Source organism: Ailuropoda melanoleuca, chromosome 13, assembly GCF_002007445.2.
Source record: "Ailuropoda melanoleuca isolate Jingjing chromosome 13, ASM200744v2, whole genome shotgun sequence".
Taxonomy (NCBI): domain Eukaryota; kingdom Metazoa; phylum Chordata; class Mammalia; order Carnivora; family Ursidae; genus Ailuropoda; species Ailuropoda melanoleuca.
In genome coordinates this window covers 29,048,786-29,066,270 of record NC_048230.1, presented here as the reverse complement: position 1 = coordinate 29,066,270, position 17,485 = coordinate 29,048,786, and the positions used below count along the sequence as shown (strand labels likewise).

Genomic DNA, 17,485 nt, shown 5'->3' with positions numbered 1-17,485 from the left:
ATTTTTATGCCATTAATCTCTTCAGTTGAGTGACTTCAACGAAGGGGGTTCAGTAGGAATAAGACCTATCAGTAAATAATAAAAGACTTTGAATGCCCAAACTGCTGATTTAGGTTTTATCATCTAGATTTTAGAGAATTGTAGTTTTGAGCAGTGAAGTGTCCATAAGCGGTTTTTAAAAGATAGAAGTGTGCAGGTAGTTTATGTTTGGAGTAGATTGGCCATAAAATATACTGGAGTCAGAAAGAAAGGCTAGTAACAATAGTAATCCTAGAGGAAATAACAGTCTGAAGGCTCCAAAGCTCTCAGGATGCAATAGATTTCAAAACTAGTCCTAAGGAAGAATCCCCAGGGTGTTGTAAATATCAGAGTTGGGAGGACTGAGAGCTTTGAGATTGGAAGAGTGGGGTTATCTTCCATGGAAATCCGTACGGCCTGGGGAGAACATGGGGGTACTTCTGGTATCGCCATTTCATTGTAATATTAGTGCAGATCGGAACAGGTTGCCCATTCTGCTATGTATTACGTATTTCATCACTGTTAGGGGTCTGGTTTGGTACATGTTAGCAGTTAGCTAAGCCAGTGAAACACTCAAGTGAGAAGTTCTTATAACATGTACCATTAATGTTTATTTCCTTGCCCTGCTGCTTCTGTGAGGTAGAGATTTACAGCTTGATCTAAAACATTAGTTTCTAGATACCGAAATTTCAAATCAATAAAAGTTTTAAAATAAATCTGGGGCCAATATAGGGTTGCTTTTTATTTTGTTAGATAAAGTTATTTTATGAAACAAGTATATCATAATACATATGTTATTTAAAATAACGTGCCATGAGATTTTTGGATTGGCCTTAATAGCATTTCTTTTTAATTTTTTTTAAAGATCATACAGTTCTTTTTAGAATTTTCTATTTTCTACAGCATTCTTTAGAATATAGTTACCATACATTGTTATACCAGTATAGTTACACTATACCAGTAGAGTTACCATACAGGGTTATATTAGTTTCCATTATACAGTGTAGTAATTCAACAGTTCCATACATCACTTGGTGCTCATCCCGACAAGTGCACTCCTTGATCCCCATCACCTGTTTCACCCATTCCCTCCCCCCACCCCCCGCCACCCCTCTGGTAATCATCAGTTTGTTCTCTGTAGCTAAGAATCCGTTTCTTGGTTTGTCTCTGTCATGCTTTTTTTTTTCTTCTTTGTTTCTTAAATTCAGCATGAGTGAAATCATACGGTATTTGTCTTCTCTGACTTATTCAGCGTTATACTCTATAGCTCCAGCCATGTCATTGCAAATGGCAAGATTTCTTTTTTATGGCTAGTATTCCATACTTTGTGTGTGTGTGTGTGTGTATACATGTACATACACACATTACCTCTTATTTATCCATTCATCTATCAATGGACATTTGGGCTGCTTCTGTAATTTGGCTATTATAAATAATGCTGCTATATAAACATACAGGGGTAGTATAGGGGATTCTGGAAAATTCCCAGTGGTCATTCACTTCTTCTCTTGTATCACACTTGAAGATATACAGGACATTACATGGAGTAGGACATTCTCTTAAGGCACAGTGTCATGATATTTGTGGTTGAAAACTAAAGAACTAAAATGATTGTGAGTTTGTATTACAAGGGAAGAATTTGGGGCACCTGAGTGGCTCAGGTGGTTAAGCAGCTGACTGACTCTTGGTTTTGGCTCCTTTCATGATCTCAAGGTCATGGATGGAACTGAGGCCCACGTTGGGCTCTGTACTCAGTGGGGAGTCAGCTTGAGGGTTAGGTCTCTCCCTTTCCCTTTGTCCCTCTCCCTGCTCACGCACATGTGTGCGCAGTCTCTCTCTCAAATAAATTAAATCTTAAAAAATAAATAAAAGTGAATAATTTGATATCGAATAAGATACATTCCTTATTGACAGGGGCTTCTTATGATAGATTTTGGAGGCCTAACTTTTCAATACTAGTCAAACTTTTGGGAGGGAGCAGGGAGTGCCTTGTGGACATTTGCAGTCATTATAAAACACAGACAAAATAAATTTTTGAAAAGCTGAAGATAATATATATACAAGTAGAAGCTCTGATGTTTTATTTATAAACTGTCTTCAAGCCAAAAGAATTTTTTTAATGCTTTGAACTAATATTCTGTGATTAACAGAAGATGGTGAATAGAGCTTTACTTTGATAGTGGAATTCATCCATGTGCATTGCATTGGGTTTTTAATGGAAATTCCTTCAGAGAGAATTAATATACTTTATAGTATTAAAGGAACATAGAATTTCTCCATGTATCCAGGTATTTTATTTCTTTTAGTTTTTATATATTTCCTACATTCTTGATATTTTTGTGATGCAAATGAAATTTTTTCTCTTAGTGTTATTTCATGAGTGCCATTGATTTCTGTAATTGAACACTTCTGTGAACTCTGTGTTTTGGTTGATTATTTTAAATTTTCTAGATAGGCCATCTATCACCAGCAAATAATGTGATAACCTCTTTATACACTTCGTACTCCTTTTCATTGACTAGATGTGATATATTTACAGAGCAGTGTTAAATAGTTGATCGCATAGCGAGGCATCTCATTCCTGGTTTTAATGGCGTTATTTTATTTTTCTTCTTCTTTCTTTCTTTTTCTTTTTTTGTTAGAGGGAAGGGGAAGGGGCAGAAGGAAGGGGTGAGAGAATTGTGAGTAGGCTCCAGTAGATGCGGGGCTTGATCTCATGACCCTGAGATCATGACCTGAGCCAAAATCAAGAGTCAAACTCTTAGGACTGAGCCACCCAGGCGCCCCTCATGGTGATACTTTTAGAAGTTCACTATTAATTTTGATGTAGGATAACTTCTTAAAATGAATTGGGACACTTTACCATTTACTGTGCTCTGGAAAACTTTAAAGATTTTTTGGGAAGTATCTCTTTCTTTACGATTTGTTGGAACTTAAGGTAAAGACCATCTGAGGCCAGCATCTATTTTACAGAAAATTGTCCATCTGTCAGACTTTTCAAATTAACTCGTACAGAATTTTATAGAATGCGTTTTTAATTTTTAAGTCCTTGTTATCTGTGGTTATGTCCGTTTTTCAGTCTTAATTATATTTGTGTTCTCTTACTTGATTATCTTGTCAGTTTTCCTATTTTATTGGTCATTTCGAAGATCAGTTATTTGCAGGTAATTCCTTCTTCCTGTGGTCTTGGTTTGTTTTGTTTTTTTGTTTGTTTTTTTCCTCTCCTCTATGCGTTTATTCAAATGTTCAGTTAATTTATTTTCTGTTCTTTCTTATGTAATAATAAAAGCATTTTAACTTTTTGAATTTTCTTCTGAGTGTAGTTTCAGATGGCATTCCACAGCCTTTGATGTGTGAAGTATTCTTTTTGCTACTTGTAAGTTGCCTTTGAGATTTTGAGTTCTTTTCCCAGGAGTTACAAATTGAGTTTCCAAATTCTAAATGGCTAGCTTTTCTTTTCAAACTTTTCTTTAATTACTAATTTTTTATAGCAATTGGTTTAAAGTGGTGTTTCTGTAGTTTCTGCTTATATTTGTAGTCGATAATGTTGATTTTTTAAAAAATGTCATTGGTGTCTAGTCTGGAGTTCTATGTAATTATATCTTCTTAGTGACTTATGGCTTCTGTCTTCAATAGTTTTTGCCTCACATTCTGCTTTTCTTGATACTAATGTTTCAGTGTGTGATTTTTTTTCACCCATTTACTTTAGCATTTTGTTTTCTGTATGTTTCTTAAAGCATGTTTTTCTTTAATCTCCATAAAGTCTTTGATTTTAATGGGGATTTTATTAAATAAAAAAGTTTTTCATTCTATATTCAGTTTTAAAACTGGATTTAAAGGCTTATTTAGGCTTATTTTGACTGTAACATTTCATCATTTATTGATAGTCCTTTTTATACCTTAATATGCCCATTTATTGAGTTCTTCATTTTAATTTCTAGTTTTTCAGGATTAGAACAACAGTTTGACCATGTTTCAGGTTCTTAGCTCATAACCTTTGTCCCTTAAAACTGTTTCACTGTCTTTTGGCGGTGGCATAGGGTGATTATTTGTTGTTTTGGCATAGAATTAAAATGATCTTATTTTCAGTCCTTTATATTGGTAACCAGTTCTGCTCTGCACTGTCGAGTATGGTAGCTACTGTGGCCACGTGTAGCTATTTAAAATTGAGATAAAAAATCCAGTACCTCATTTGCACAGCCACATTTCAAGTGTTCAGTAGTCAGTCACATGTGACTAGTGGCTACCATACTTAAGTCACACAAATACTGAACGCTTCCATCATTGCAAAACTGGAATGGACAGTGCTGCAGGCTTTTAATATGATCCTATCAAGTCTTGTATAATAGTTTTGGTTCTTGATTCCCTGAAGTTTGTAGTTACAAATGGAAGTAGTCCAGTTATCTCTCTGTTACTGTTTTTCTCCTGTTTGTTTAGCTCTTACTACCTGCTGCTCCTCAGTGTCATCATTAAATTAAACATGGAAGTGATTGGCATAGTTTGGATGCACGTAATAAGTACTCAGATGTTAGCTGTTAACATTTCTGTCATGGTTTTCATCTCTTTGGTTCTCCTGTAGTATAAAGGAAGAAAGACCAGTTTATTGCTCACATTCCTTTTTTAATTCTCCATATCCTTAGTTCTGACCATAGTTCCTCCTGGGGGGAGGTTTCAGTTCTGCTACCATGGGTAGTTAAGATTTTTTCTTTTTTCTTTTCAGATTTTATATTTCCTTTTTATGTCATCTTGCTGCCCTTTCATCTTCCCTGTTTCCATGTAGTAGAAATTGTGTTATCTTTTACTCTTTTGGATGATGTGAGAAGTTTCATTAATTAATTGTTTTATCAAACTTGTTTAATAGTTTTCCAGAGGTATGTTCTTCCTGAATTTCTTAGATTTGCTGCCTTTTCCCTTATTCCACAATATTCTGCTCATAGTCCCCATGCTGAGGGTTTTTTTTCTTTCTTTCATTATTCTTTTTAAAAAAAGTTGATCTATCCAGACTTTGTGATTTCACTAGAAAAATTTAGTAGCTGGGTGTATTTGTTTCCTATCACAGTTCTGGAGGCTAGAAGTTTGAAATCAGGGTGACAGCCCTTGCCTCTGAAGGCTCTCTGAAGAAGAATCCTTTCTTGCCCACTTCCTGCTTTCTTTGCTCGTGGTTGCTAGCAAACTTTGGCATTCCTTGGCTTAAGGCAGCGTATCTCCTATCTCTGCCTCTGTTTTTACATGATCATCTTCCCTGTGTGTCTGTGTCTTTGTGTTTTCACATGGTCTTATTAAGGACACCATTCATTGGATTTAAGGCCACCCCAATTCAGTATCACTTCATGTTAAACTAATCACATTAGCAAAATCCTATTTACAAATAAGGTCACATTGTCTGGTTCTGGTTGGGCATGAATATTGGGGTGGGGTCTGGGGGGGGCACTATTCTACTCAGTACCCTGGCCCTTGGTCCTTGTCTCTGCTACTCATGTGATGGTTGAATCTTTTTCTTAATTCTAAATCTGGAAAGGTGCTATTCCTAATTCAGTTCCTGGGTTTCAGCAGTTTCATACTTAACATACCTATGCTTTAGTTGGAGAAATAGTTGGACTTCATTTTACTACCACTGCCAGTTTTCTGGAGCTCTTCTGTACCACTGAATTTATTGTGTGAAGAACTTGAATTCCCTGTATATGGAAAACCTTACCAGGTTTACCTGCCTCCTTCCCTGATTTTTTTTTAATTTTGTAAAGTATAACGAATGATATAACAAACATTATGTACATACCACCTTAAATATTAATATCTTGACTTTTTTTAATATTTAAAAGAAAATTACAGATGAACAGTGTTTATCTCCTGTCGTCTCCTCTACCTGCTTCCTTCCCCAGAGGTAACCGCTATGGTGCATTTGGTGTGTATACTCCCAGTTCAGGTTCTCTTAGATTTTTACTACACGTATATGTATCCATGAGCAAAGTGCAATATGTATTGTTTAGTTTAATGTTCATATAAAAATTTATATAAATGTCATCATGGTGTACATATTCTGCAGCTTGGTTAGTGTGTGTGTGTTTTTTAATTCACTGTTGCCTTTTCAGGATCTCCATGTTGATAGACATAATTTTAGTTCATCTTTTGTAAATAGTCCACATTTCCTTAAAAAAGACAATGTTTGTGTGGGTGTGAGTATATCCATATGCCATTTGTTGACTTCAGGGTTCTAAATTTAACTTCTGTTTTGGGCTTAATAATTATGGTCATATCTCTGTGTCCTTTGGTCTGCTTTCTATTTCTCTTTGAATATATTTGGTATGTAACATCGTGTATGGTTAAAGTATACAACATGTTGATTTGATCTTTGTTATTGCAGTGTGCCTGCCAATTAATTGTAGCCTTAGCTAATACCTCTGTCATGTCACAAAATTATCATTTCTTTCTTGTGGTGGGAATAATTAAGATCTAGTCTCTTCACATATTTATAATATAATATTATTGTCTCTGTAATCACTCTGCTGTGTATTAGATCTCCAAGACTTACTTATCTACTAATTGCAAGTTTATACTTTGAAACAACCTCTCTTTATTTCCCCATTTCCCATTTCTGTTTGTTGTTTTTTTAACACGTACTTATTCATATAGTTCCAGGATGACTGGTTAGATACATAAAAGTTCGTGGTGGTTATTTCTTCTTTTCCATCTTTCCTTTCTTCATTTTGTTGTTCCCTTTTTGGTCTCTAGTAATGATTTTACTTTAAGTAAGTGTCTTGATAAGTACTTGCTAGGTATATCTTTTTCCACCTCTTTGTTTTCACTTTTTCAGTGACAGTTTGTTTTAGCAGAGATGAATTAAACATTTACATTTACTCTGATTACTATTAGGTTTGGAATTCATTGCTTCCATGATTTTTTTTTGGTTTTGGTTTTGGTTTTGGTTTTGGTTTTTTTGTCTCTTCGTTGGGTTTAGTTGAATCTTCTTTTCATTTCTTGCTACTTTGGGAACAATAGGACTTCAGAATGCCTCTTTTTAAAACATCTTTTTTTCTCATTATCTATAATTGATCTTTAATATTTTAGTTACCTTGTTTTTATTTTTTTATTTTTTAAAATTTTTTAAGTAGGCCCCACACCCAACATGGGGCTTGAACAAATGACCCGGAGATGGAGTCGGATTTTCCACCAGCTGAGCCAGCCAGGCGCCCCAGTTACCTTGTTTTTAAATCCTTCCCAAATGAGTCATCTGTAAATTCATATTTATTTATATTGACCAACACGTTTGCCATTCTTGTTCATGGTTACTTCTTGCATCCTGCTCTGTGCTTCTTCCTGAACACGTCCTTCAGTAGCCTTCCAGCAGTGGTCTAGTAACTGTCAAGTCAGTCGTTACATAGTGTGGTGTGTGTGTGTGTGTGTGTATATGCATGTATTTTTTTTTTTAAGATTTTATTTATTTACTTGACAGGCAACGAGAGAGGGAACATAAGCAGGGGGAGAGGGAGAATCAGGCTTCCTGCCGAGCGGGGAGCCCGATGCAGGGGCTCGATCCTAGGACCCTGGGATCATGACCTGAGCCGAAGGCAGATGCTTAACAACTGAGCCACCCAGGCACCCTTACATATGTGTATTTGTAAATACAGTTATAAATTGCCTTTATTCTTGAATGACGGTGTAACTGCATGTAAAATTTTCTGTTCAGCAGTGTGGAGATACTGCATTGTATCCAGTATTTATCATTGTTGATGAATTCTGATGTCAGTTTGGTCATTCTTTTATAGTTTATCTGTATCTTCTCTCTAGTAATTTAAATTCCCCAACCCCCTACTTTCAGTTTTGTTTTTATGTTTTGCAAAAACAAGGGACATATTTAGATGTATGAATTGATTTTTAGGCTCTTAGGGTCTTGGTGTGCACCCTTATTCTGAGAGTTCTTGTCTATCTGGAGTTTTGAAAATTTGAAAATTATTATTTATTTATATTATTATTTCTTTAAACTTTTTCCTTTTCTCCTCTTTAATATGGAATGTCTATTTATATGTAGATTGTTGTAGATCTTGTCATTCTCTCTCCATATCTCTTCTTTTTTTTTTTTTTATATTTCCCATTTCCATCTCTGTCTTGCTCTGTTTTATTCTCAGTAGACTTCTGTGACTGTTCCTTCTATTCATCAGCTTTCTCTCCAGCTGTGTTTAGTTTACTATTAAACCTGTCAGTTGTTTGGTTTTTTGTGTTTTGTTTGGTTTTTTACTTCAGTATGTGCTTTTTTTTTTTTTTTTTACCTCCAAGATTTTATTTATTTGAGAGAGAGCGCACGAGTGGGGGGGAGGGGCAGAGGGACAGGGAAAACAGATTCCCCACCAAGCAGGGAGCCTGATGTGGGACTCTATTCCAGGACCCCAGGGTCATGACCTAGGCTGAAGGCAGCTGCTTAACCAGCTGAGCCACCCAAGCGCCCCAATGTATGTTTTTCATTCAGAATTTATTTGTGGTTACTTTTAGAAACATCCTTTTTTTTTTTTTTAATCCTTCCCTATTCTTTTATGATGTTCATTCCTTCCTTTATTTGAACAACCGTAATATACTTTATTTATTTATTTAGAGAGCTATGTAGGTATGTATGTATTTGCCAGCAGTAGAGAACATGAGGTTTCCACATCTTTGGCCAATATGCTTACCTTAAAATTCCTTTCAGATTATTCCATTTCCAGGGGTTCCTGGCTGTCTCAGTGGGTAGAGCATGGGACTCTTGATCTTGGGGTCCTGAGTTCAAGCTCCACGTTGGGCTTAGAAATCACTTTTTAAAAATTATTCCATTTCGAGTTTCTTTATGACCATTTCTCCCCATTTTTGCATCTGCTGACTGCCACACATCAGTCTGTGTTCTTGTCTGCTTTGTAATCTTTCACACCTGGAGCAGGGGGGAATAAGGCATATTTTCTGTAGTAGTTTTGTATGATCCCTCGACTGTGGAAGTGTCCTTAAAGCACAGTTTTCCATTGATCATCTTTTGCCTTTTTTTTTTTAAACTAATTAATTTTTTTTTAAAGATTTTATTTATTTGATGGAGAGAGAGAGAACGTAAGCACAAGCCGGGGGAGTGGCAAGCAGAGGGAGGGGAAGAAGCCACCCAAGCGCCCTTAAACTAATTCATTTAGAAATACCACCTTTGCTACGTATTAAGCTGTCATGTATACTTTGGTCTAGTTCTCGGTTTAATTTTTTTGTAGCAGACTATTTTAATTACTCTGACTTTAAAATATTTTGATATGTAGTAGGGCAAATCACTCCCCTCTATCTTTGCCTATCAGAAATTTTATGGGAACTTTTCCCTTTAAGCATATATTCTTTCAATTCCAGTTTTAAGATTATTTGTTTAAATCTTACTTGCCTTTTCCTTCCCCAACAAAACCTTACTAAGATTGTAGATTAATTTGTAGATTATTAATAGCTTTAAAAAGCTTTGTATTTACAAGTTTCAGTTCAGTTTACTCCAGAATATTTTTTATTATTTTTACAGTCAAGAAAAGATTCTTTTTTTTTTTCACTTGTATGTTTCTAAATAACAGTTATTTTTAAGAAGGTGACATTTCAGAAAAATACTTGAGGTGAGAGGAATCACGTGGAAAGGCCCATGGTTTGGAATTTTGCCTGCCATATTGAGGAAGTAGCAGTGGTAAAGTGAGCAAGGAGAGAAGCGGGAAATAAAAGGACATGAGGTCAGAAAAGGGATAGAGGTGACAGATGGTATAAAGCTTTGTGCACACCATTGCAAGAACTTTGGCTCTTGTTCCTTGTGCAATGAGGAGCCATTGGAACGTTAGAAGCTGAGGACTGGTAAGCCAAGGTGAGACCTACTACTGTATTTTGATGAGTTGGAGGAGGGGCAAGCAGGAAGATAAGTTAGGAGTTATTTAAGAAATTCATATGTGAGGGGCACCTGCGTGGCTCAGGTAAGCCCCCGACTCTTGATTTCAGCTTACGTCATGATCCTCAGGGTCATGAGATCGAGCCGCACATCGGACTCTGTTGGGTGTGGAGCCTGCTTAAGATTCTCCCTCTCCCTCTATGCCTCCCCACCAGCCCCCTCTTTTAAAAAAAAAAAAATTCATGTGAGAAAAGATACTGACTTAGACCAGGATTTTGCAGTTGAGGATGGTATAAAGTGGTCAGATTCTGGATACATTAAGAAGGTGGAGATCACAGGATTCATGATTGGATATGGGGTATGGTAAAAGAAGGGAGTTTAGGATGAGTTCAGATATTTAGGACTGGAGCAGCTAGAAATTGGGAAGAGCAGGAGCTCAGTTTGGAACTGAGGTACCTGTTAAGAGAGCTAAGCGAAGTTTAGTGAACAGTTAATATACAAATGTAATTATATTAATTGATATACTAATATTGAATAATCCTGATATCCAGAAATCTCCACTTGCTCAGGTTTGGTTGTTTATATTTGTTGTGATTTTTAAAATTAATTTTCTTACTACAAAATATATATTGTGATTTTTTAAAACACAAATAGGTTCTGGGGCGCCTGGGTGGCTCAGTCAGTTATGCATCTGCCTTTGGCACAGGTCATGATCCTGGTTCCGGAGATGGAGCCCTGTGTCAGGCTCCCTGCTCAGCGGGGAGTCTGCTTCTCCCTCTGCCCCTCCCCAAACTTGTGCGCGCACGCTCTGGCGCACGCGCTCTCTCTCTCTCTCTCTCTCTCCCCCCCCCCAAATAAATAAAATCTTTAAAAATTTTTGTTTTTCTGAAAGGACAATAGAATTCTAATTTCTTTGTTAGTATCAGCCATCTTAATTGAACAGAAAATCATCTGTTCTTTAATGCTTGCATTTATTTATTTATTTTTAAAGACTTTATTTTTAAAGATTTTATTTATTTATTTGTCAGAGAGCACAAGCACAAGCAGGGGGAGCGGCAGGCAGAGGGAGAAGCAGCCTCCCCCCTGAGCAAGGATCCCAGTGGTGGGACTCAATCCCCTGGGATCATGACCTGAGCTGAAGGCAGAGACTTAACTGACTGAGCCACCCAGGTGTCTCTCTTTAATGTTTTTTAAGATTTCGGCAGGGAAATAGACTTGTCCGAGCCTCTACCTTTTTTAAGATATGTGTATGTGTTATTCTCTTATTAGATGAAATACAAAAATACGTAACATTTAAACATCGTAGAAATGCATAATTTGTACACACACGTATTACATATGTACAGTTTCCAGTTTTTAACTTAACTAGTGCTTTTTTGATGAGTTCTTACATGTTGGCATTTCCTCCTTTTTCTCTTCATGAAGCCAGTCTTACAAGTTTATCTGATTATTAATTCATCTATTCCTGTCCACCCCACCCTTGAGGTGGGTTTAGGAAGAAGGAAAAGGAAAACTCCCAAAGAATAGCTCTTAAATTTGCTATTTCTGACATCTGTTTCCTCTTTTGGCAATTTCAGCTTTTATCTTAATCTCTTCCCTTAGTTTTCCTTTGTTATTTTTGCCATATTCTTTTTACTTTACACCCAATCTATTGGCTGTTGACTTAAGGGTATACTACAGCCATAAGATAGAATGTTCATTTTTCATATAGACAGCTAGTTGATGCCATGGGTTAGTTTATGAGGAAAAACATATCTCCATTTTAAGATTTATTATTTTGATTTTGGTATCTTTTTCTAATCTCTCTTTAATGTTTAAGTTTTAGTGCAATTTCTAGATCTGCCTAACCTAAAGCCCTCCCATTCATCTGCTGTGTGATCTGTGGTTTTCATCTCTGCCAGCAGCTCTCTCTCAGCTCTGTCTCAAAATGTTATCTCTTTCAGAAGCCAGCGCTGATTAAATAGAGTGCAAGGGATATTTTTTCCCAAAACAGTACCGGTTAATGTTGTCTACACAGTAGCATCATGTTTAATTGGTATAATTCCCTTTCAGAAAGTGGCATCTACAATTGCAGGTTATTAGAATTCTTTTATTTTAGTGTGAGTTGCCCAGTCTGACCTTCACAGGACTTTCTTTGCATGCCACCCATCTATGTGGTTGCATGGAGGAGGCAGTTGGGGAATGTTGATGAAGACCGTGTTGTTTTCATATGTATCTTTCTCCTGTACATATCTGTAAAGGCAAATAGTCTTCAGGAGAGGTTTGTGCTGAAACTGAATGGAGCTCTTGAAGTTGTTGTAGGCTTTTTGCTAGCAGAGTTTCCGTGCTACCCTTTTGTATTTATTATGATACTACCTTTGCTCAGAGCATCCCTTCTCATGGTGCTGTTCCACAGGCAAGTCTGTTTCTTCTAGGACTGTATTTATGGGTCATGATTTGGCACATGCCAGATTTGTCCATCCTAACACTAGAGCCTAGGTATCCTGCATTCAGTACGACCTGAAGTTTTCTCCTCAAAGCATAAAATTAAAAAAAAAAAAAAAAGCCTCCCTTCTCCCCCCCAGTATTAAGTCTTTCAGAGAGTTAAATTACATTTCTCTGTGGATTTAGCAGAAGAGGTTATTTCTTACCCTGCCTACATGTGTACAAAGGAAGTTTAATGGGAATTTCTATCCCCTTGAATTTAATCTAACATATATGGTGTGAACACTCACCAGACCAAATTTCTTTTTTTTTTTTTTAAGCTTTTATTTATTTGAGAGAGAGAAAGAGAGAGGGAGGGAGGGCATGAGCAGGGGACAGGGCAGAGGGAGAGAAAGTAGCAGACTCCCCCCTGAGCAAGGAGCTCTGTCCCAGGCCCCCTAGATCACAACCTGAGTCTAAGGCAGACACAGTTAACCAAGTGAGCCACCCAGGTGCCCCCAAATTTATTTTCATTGCTTAGGCATTAACTTTATAACCATGGATTTTAGGCTAGGTTAAAATGTAGCTAATGATTTCTGTGTAGTCCAGGGAAACTTGCTACCTTGTGTGAGACCACCTGCAAGTCTTTAGAAGGAGTTGTGATGTGTGATTAGGTGGATGAAATTGCAGGAGAGAGCAAGTCATGTCCATCTGGGAATCAGGCGCCAACTATTCATCTCAGGGACCATTGAAAACCGTCAAGATGGTGGAAACATTCAGGTTTATAAGGTGTTCTCAGCACAGTTTCAGTAGCTTTAAACTCATAAGTTTGGTACCTAGGTAAGTGCTTAGGGCTCCGGCTCCAAGTGATTGGATTTCATCATTGAAGAAGGAACAAGTTTACTTAATTACTTTGAAGGTTAGTGTGTTGGAGAAAGGGGAATCTTTTAAACAAACTAATTGAACTCTTGGATACTAGTGGTCTATAGGTATCTAAAAAGAGCCTCTTGAATCTTTGGGATAATGAGAGAGAGCTGGGTTTTACCAGACACTGAATCGTCAGTTTTGTTTGGCTTTTCACAGGTTCACCGGAACAGCACAATGCGCTCTGGCTGTGATGTGAACCCCTCCTGCGCACTGTGTGGTTCAGGTAGCACCATCACCACGCCTCCAGAAATTCACTATGAAGCCCCTCTGTTGGAACGCCTTTCCCAGTTGGACTCTTGTGTTCACCCAGTCTTAGCATTTCCAGATGGTAAGTAAAGGCCACAGAATATAAAGTTTAAATGAGACTTAAAGTCAGCCAGGATCCTGGTACAACGCAGGTGCTATCAAGGTGTTGATTTCAGTCAACATAGTCATCTAGAATTTTGCAAATAGGGTGCAGCAGATCCACCAGACCAGACCAGAATGTGTCACTGAAAGATTGCAACTTGCCAGGAGAGATTTCCGCCCAGCCTTTCAAGTGGCTCCTGACCCTGAGATAAAACCCTGCCTAGCTTTGCTATCCATATGGTCCAAGTTTTCTACTAAATATTTCCACTTTTACTAGAAGTCACATGGCAGCAGGAATATTAGATCAAGCTCTTTCTTACTCAAGGGAGTTCTGATGATAAGTCCTAGAGCAGTTACAGGATTTAGGTAGGCAAAAAAATTCAATCATTTGAACAGATAAAGGAGAGGGGATTATAGTGATCTAATGTTTGATCAACTGTCAAACAGAAGAGGGCATTCTCTAGGATAGGTGTCAGTTATGATTGTTTTTTATAAATAAAGTTTTATTGGAACACAGCCATGACCATTTGTGTACATACTGTCATTGGCTGCTTTTCTTCTACAGTGGCAGTAACATTGCATAGTTGGAATCGAGACTAAACAGACAGTGTGGCCTACAAAGCCTAAATTATTTATCACCTTTCCCTTTAAGAAAAAGTTTATAAACTTTTGGACCATATGGATAGCAAGCTAGGCTGGGTTTTTTTTTAGGATGGGTAAGGTAGAGCAGTAAATAAACTTTAGAACATAATGAGTGGAAAACACTAACACATCTTCCTGTGTACTTCAGATTCCGGGGGTCATTGGCTTTTACCTTCTCTTGCCATTTGGATTTTAGCTCATATAACTTAAGATTTTATTTGTATAGAATTTTAGAGTTAGCAAAGCACCTTTCTTATACTTGTTTTATTTGCTTCTCTCAGTAATCTCGTAAGGTGTTAACTTCAGTTTGGTAGATCAAGAAAAGGCTTAGAAAAGTTGTGCTTTATCTCAGGCTAAATGGCTAATGAATTTTAGATGGCTCTAGAATTCAAACTTGGGTCATCTAATGCCTGTCCTTCATTTCAGTTTATAATATGCTTCTTCCCAGCCAGGTTATTAAGAGAAATCCGTTTTCTACCCATTTCTAGACTCTGACTGTGGGTGGAGCCGCCAGAAAAACTTAGGAACGTTTCTTGGGTTACTTTCAGGATCACAGTGTTGAATTGTATGGTCTCGTATTTGAATAAAGAAGCCTGAAGCCTGTAGTTATATTCTGATCCTGATAAGGCCTCTTCAGTATTCATCGAATATCAGCTTATAAACATGGTGATCGTTTCTTTGTCAACAGCGTTACCATATACAGTTGTGAATTGTCTTCCCCATCCTCCAATCACATACGCCCAAACTGTGCCTCACAGATTGGTGCCCTTACACTTCCCTACTCCTTCCCGTTTCAGGAAACTATAGGTAGCATTGAGGGAGAAAGGAAGAAAAGATGTGGAGACGCTTATCTCTGGTCTTTAACATCTTCACTTTCCCGCCTGCCTTTAAATACTTTTCTCCTCTCTCTCTCTCTCTCTCTCTCTCTCTCTCTCTCTCTCTCTCTCACACACACACACACACACACACACACACACACACACACACACACACCTCCTAACCATGATACTGGGGTTTGGACAAGAGAGTTGGTCATTAAATCCCCTTATGACACTGTAAAGGAGAATATATATATTTTATTATTTCAAATAGGATGTATGAACATATTTGCCTGTGGATAAATTAGACTATCTGTGGCTTGACCTGGGGGACACAGTTACCATATCTAATATTGTTCCTGTTGGGATAGTTTTGCTTTGATCCAAACAAATACCACATTCAGAATGTTTGTAAATTCTCAGATTTTCACAAAGATGTCCAAGTCCAGAGGGCACCATTATTCTATGTGAATAGCACCTCCTAAGTATTGAGAATTCTGCATGTATCACTGTGTAGAATAGTAACAGTGAAGACTAGCGGCCAGCATACTACTTTGTGGGTGAAACGTACATGCACCAGACCAAACCTCTGGGCCACCCTTTTACATCCTGTTCTCTAGAAGATGCTTAGAGATGGCAGGATTTTCAAGTAGTTTTACTAATGTTTCTTAACCAGTTTTTGTAAATAGTATGGGAACCAACTGCAACTCTTAACCCTAGAGTTCTGTCTCCCATGTTGACCACACCTCAGCCATTCCTTTAAGTGTGACTAGAGATGATAGAATTTGAGGAGCTGAGTGCCTGGCAGCAAGGTGGAGGCATTAGGGTGTGATATAACTCTTTAGTACTCCTAGAAGGAGAGCTCGTTTCCTTATCAAGCCAATTAATCTTTAGCTTGGAAATGTAGAGGATGTCTAAAACCGTGGTGGAAAGAATATTAACTTGAGTTTGAGCTTCATAAGAGCACCACCTGCTGGCTGTGAAGATCTCTACTGTTTGAGAGAGCTTATTACCAAGTCTGGGGTATGTGAGGCTACCACAGTTTACCAGCAGGAGGAGGAAGTGAGAATTAGAAAACAACCCCAGGAAATTTGCTTGAGAAAATGGTGGAAAGTAATGAGTAAAACAGTCAAATGAATCCTGGAATGTCAGACCCCAGTGAGCCTGAAATCAGGGTCTTTTCATTTTGTCTGAGGAAATAGTAACTTAAAATGATGTTAGTTTCCTTCTATTTCCTATTTCCTGTTTTAACACTTCTGTTTTCCTGTTACTGACCTGGTCAAGCCCCTGCACCCTCTTCTCTGATAATGGCACTTTAACGGCATGGCCTGTTTGGGTACAGAACGTGTGAAGTCTTCTGGCTGAATGGGTTCCTGTTGTGTTCTCTTCCATTTCATACCCTTTCATTGCTTACTTTCAGGTCCTGCATATCTAATCCAGGTCAGAGCTTTAGTGCTACATGGATCTCAGCTGTTATTACTTACCACTTAGAGCATGAACGCAGACCAGCAATTCCTAAGAGAGCATTTTTGTTCGTTGACTGGGGGATTTAACTGACTTCCTGTTCCTTCTTACATGAGAGGAGTTAAACACCCAGCAAACTTCTAGCAAAGTATAGCAGCCTGAGTTCTTTCAGCAGTTTGTTATTATCCCTAACTGCTTATTCAGTGGGTTTATAGGAAAAATTGCTCTTGATTGTGCTTAATACCTCAACTCCAGGGCGCAGGGTGGTATTCTCCAATTGTAGCGGCGTTTACTTCAGAGCGTTGGGGGGTGGGGATTAGGTGTAGTGCTGGAGTCTGATGTAATGTGTTAAGTAATTGTGGAGAGACTCAGCAGCCAATCTGGTCGAGCGGTAACAAATAGTGTCCTCTCTTGGGCTTTGATTGATTGATAGTGGCTTTCTGGACTGAACTCCGGAATTTTTAAAGATGAATCTGAGGTCTTGGGGTATATTATAGGGGAAAGAGTGTTACGATTTTTTTAGTTTTTGTCTACAGCAGAGGAGGGGAGAGCTGGAGCATGTGTGCTGGGATATTACCTGTCCAGATCTAGGCCTGTCGCCTCATTTTACAGATAATGCTACAGCCTAGCTAAGTGGTTTGTTCTTGTTTTCACCTTCTACTCATTGATGGAATTAGGACCTAAATCCGGGCCTGCCTACTTCTACTTTGATGCTGTTTCCATTATAAATCAGGTTGCTTATATTCCTCCCTACCTCCTTTTTTCCTGGCTTAATTTTCAGGTTTGGGAGAGCAATGACCAGGGAAAGTGAAGGAAAAAAATAGAATCACTGGGCTTCTGTTGTCCCATTATATAGATTTCGCCAGTTCTTCTGTTGACAGGGGGTGTCCTGAGATACAGAGGAAGTGTTTTCCTGTTTCTGGGGCCTTTAGGCATTCCAGCTTAGCCCAGCTTTCAGAGTGCATCCAGATAATACTTTATTTCCTGCACACCTTTTTCCCTAACCATTTTGAAT

General features: G+C 37.9%; 1 protein-coding gene across 1 annotated transcript in view; it reads left to right on the top strand.

Annotated features, from left to right (window-relative positions):
* KANSL1 (KAT8 regulatory NSL complex subunit 1) overlaps positions 1 to 17,485 on the top strand; it is a 168,540-nt gene that overhangs the window by 140,167 nt on the left and 10,888 nt on the right. Inside the window, 1 exon segment of the mRNA XM_011235065.3 lies at positions 13,355 to 13,526. Coding sequence (XP_011233367.1) covers positions 13,355 to 13,526 — 172 coding nt within the window.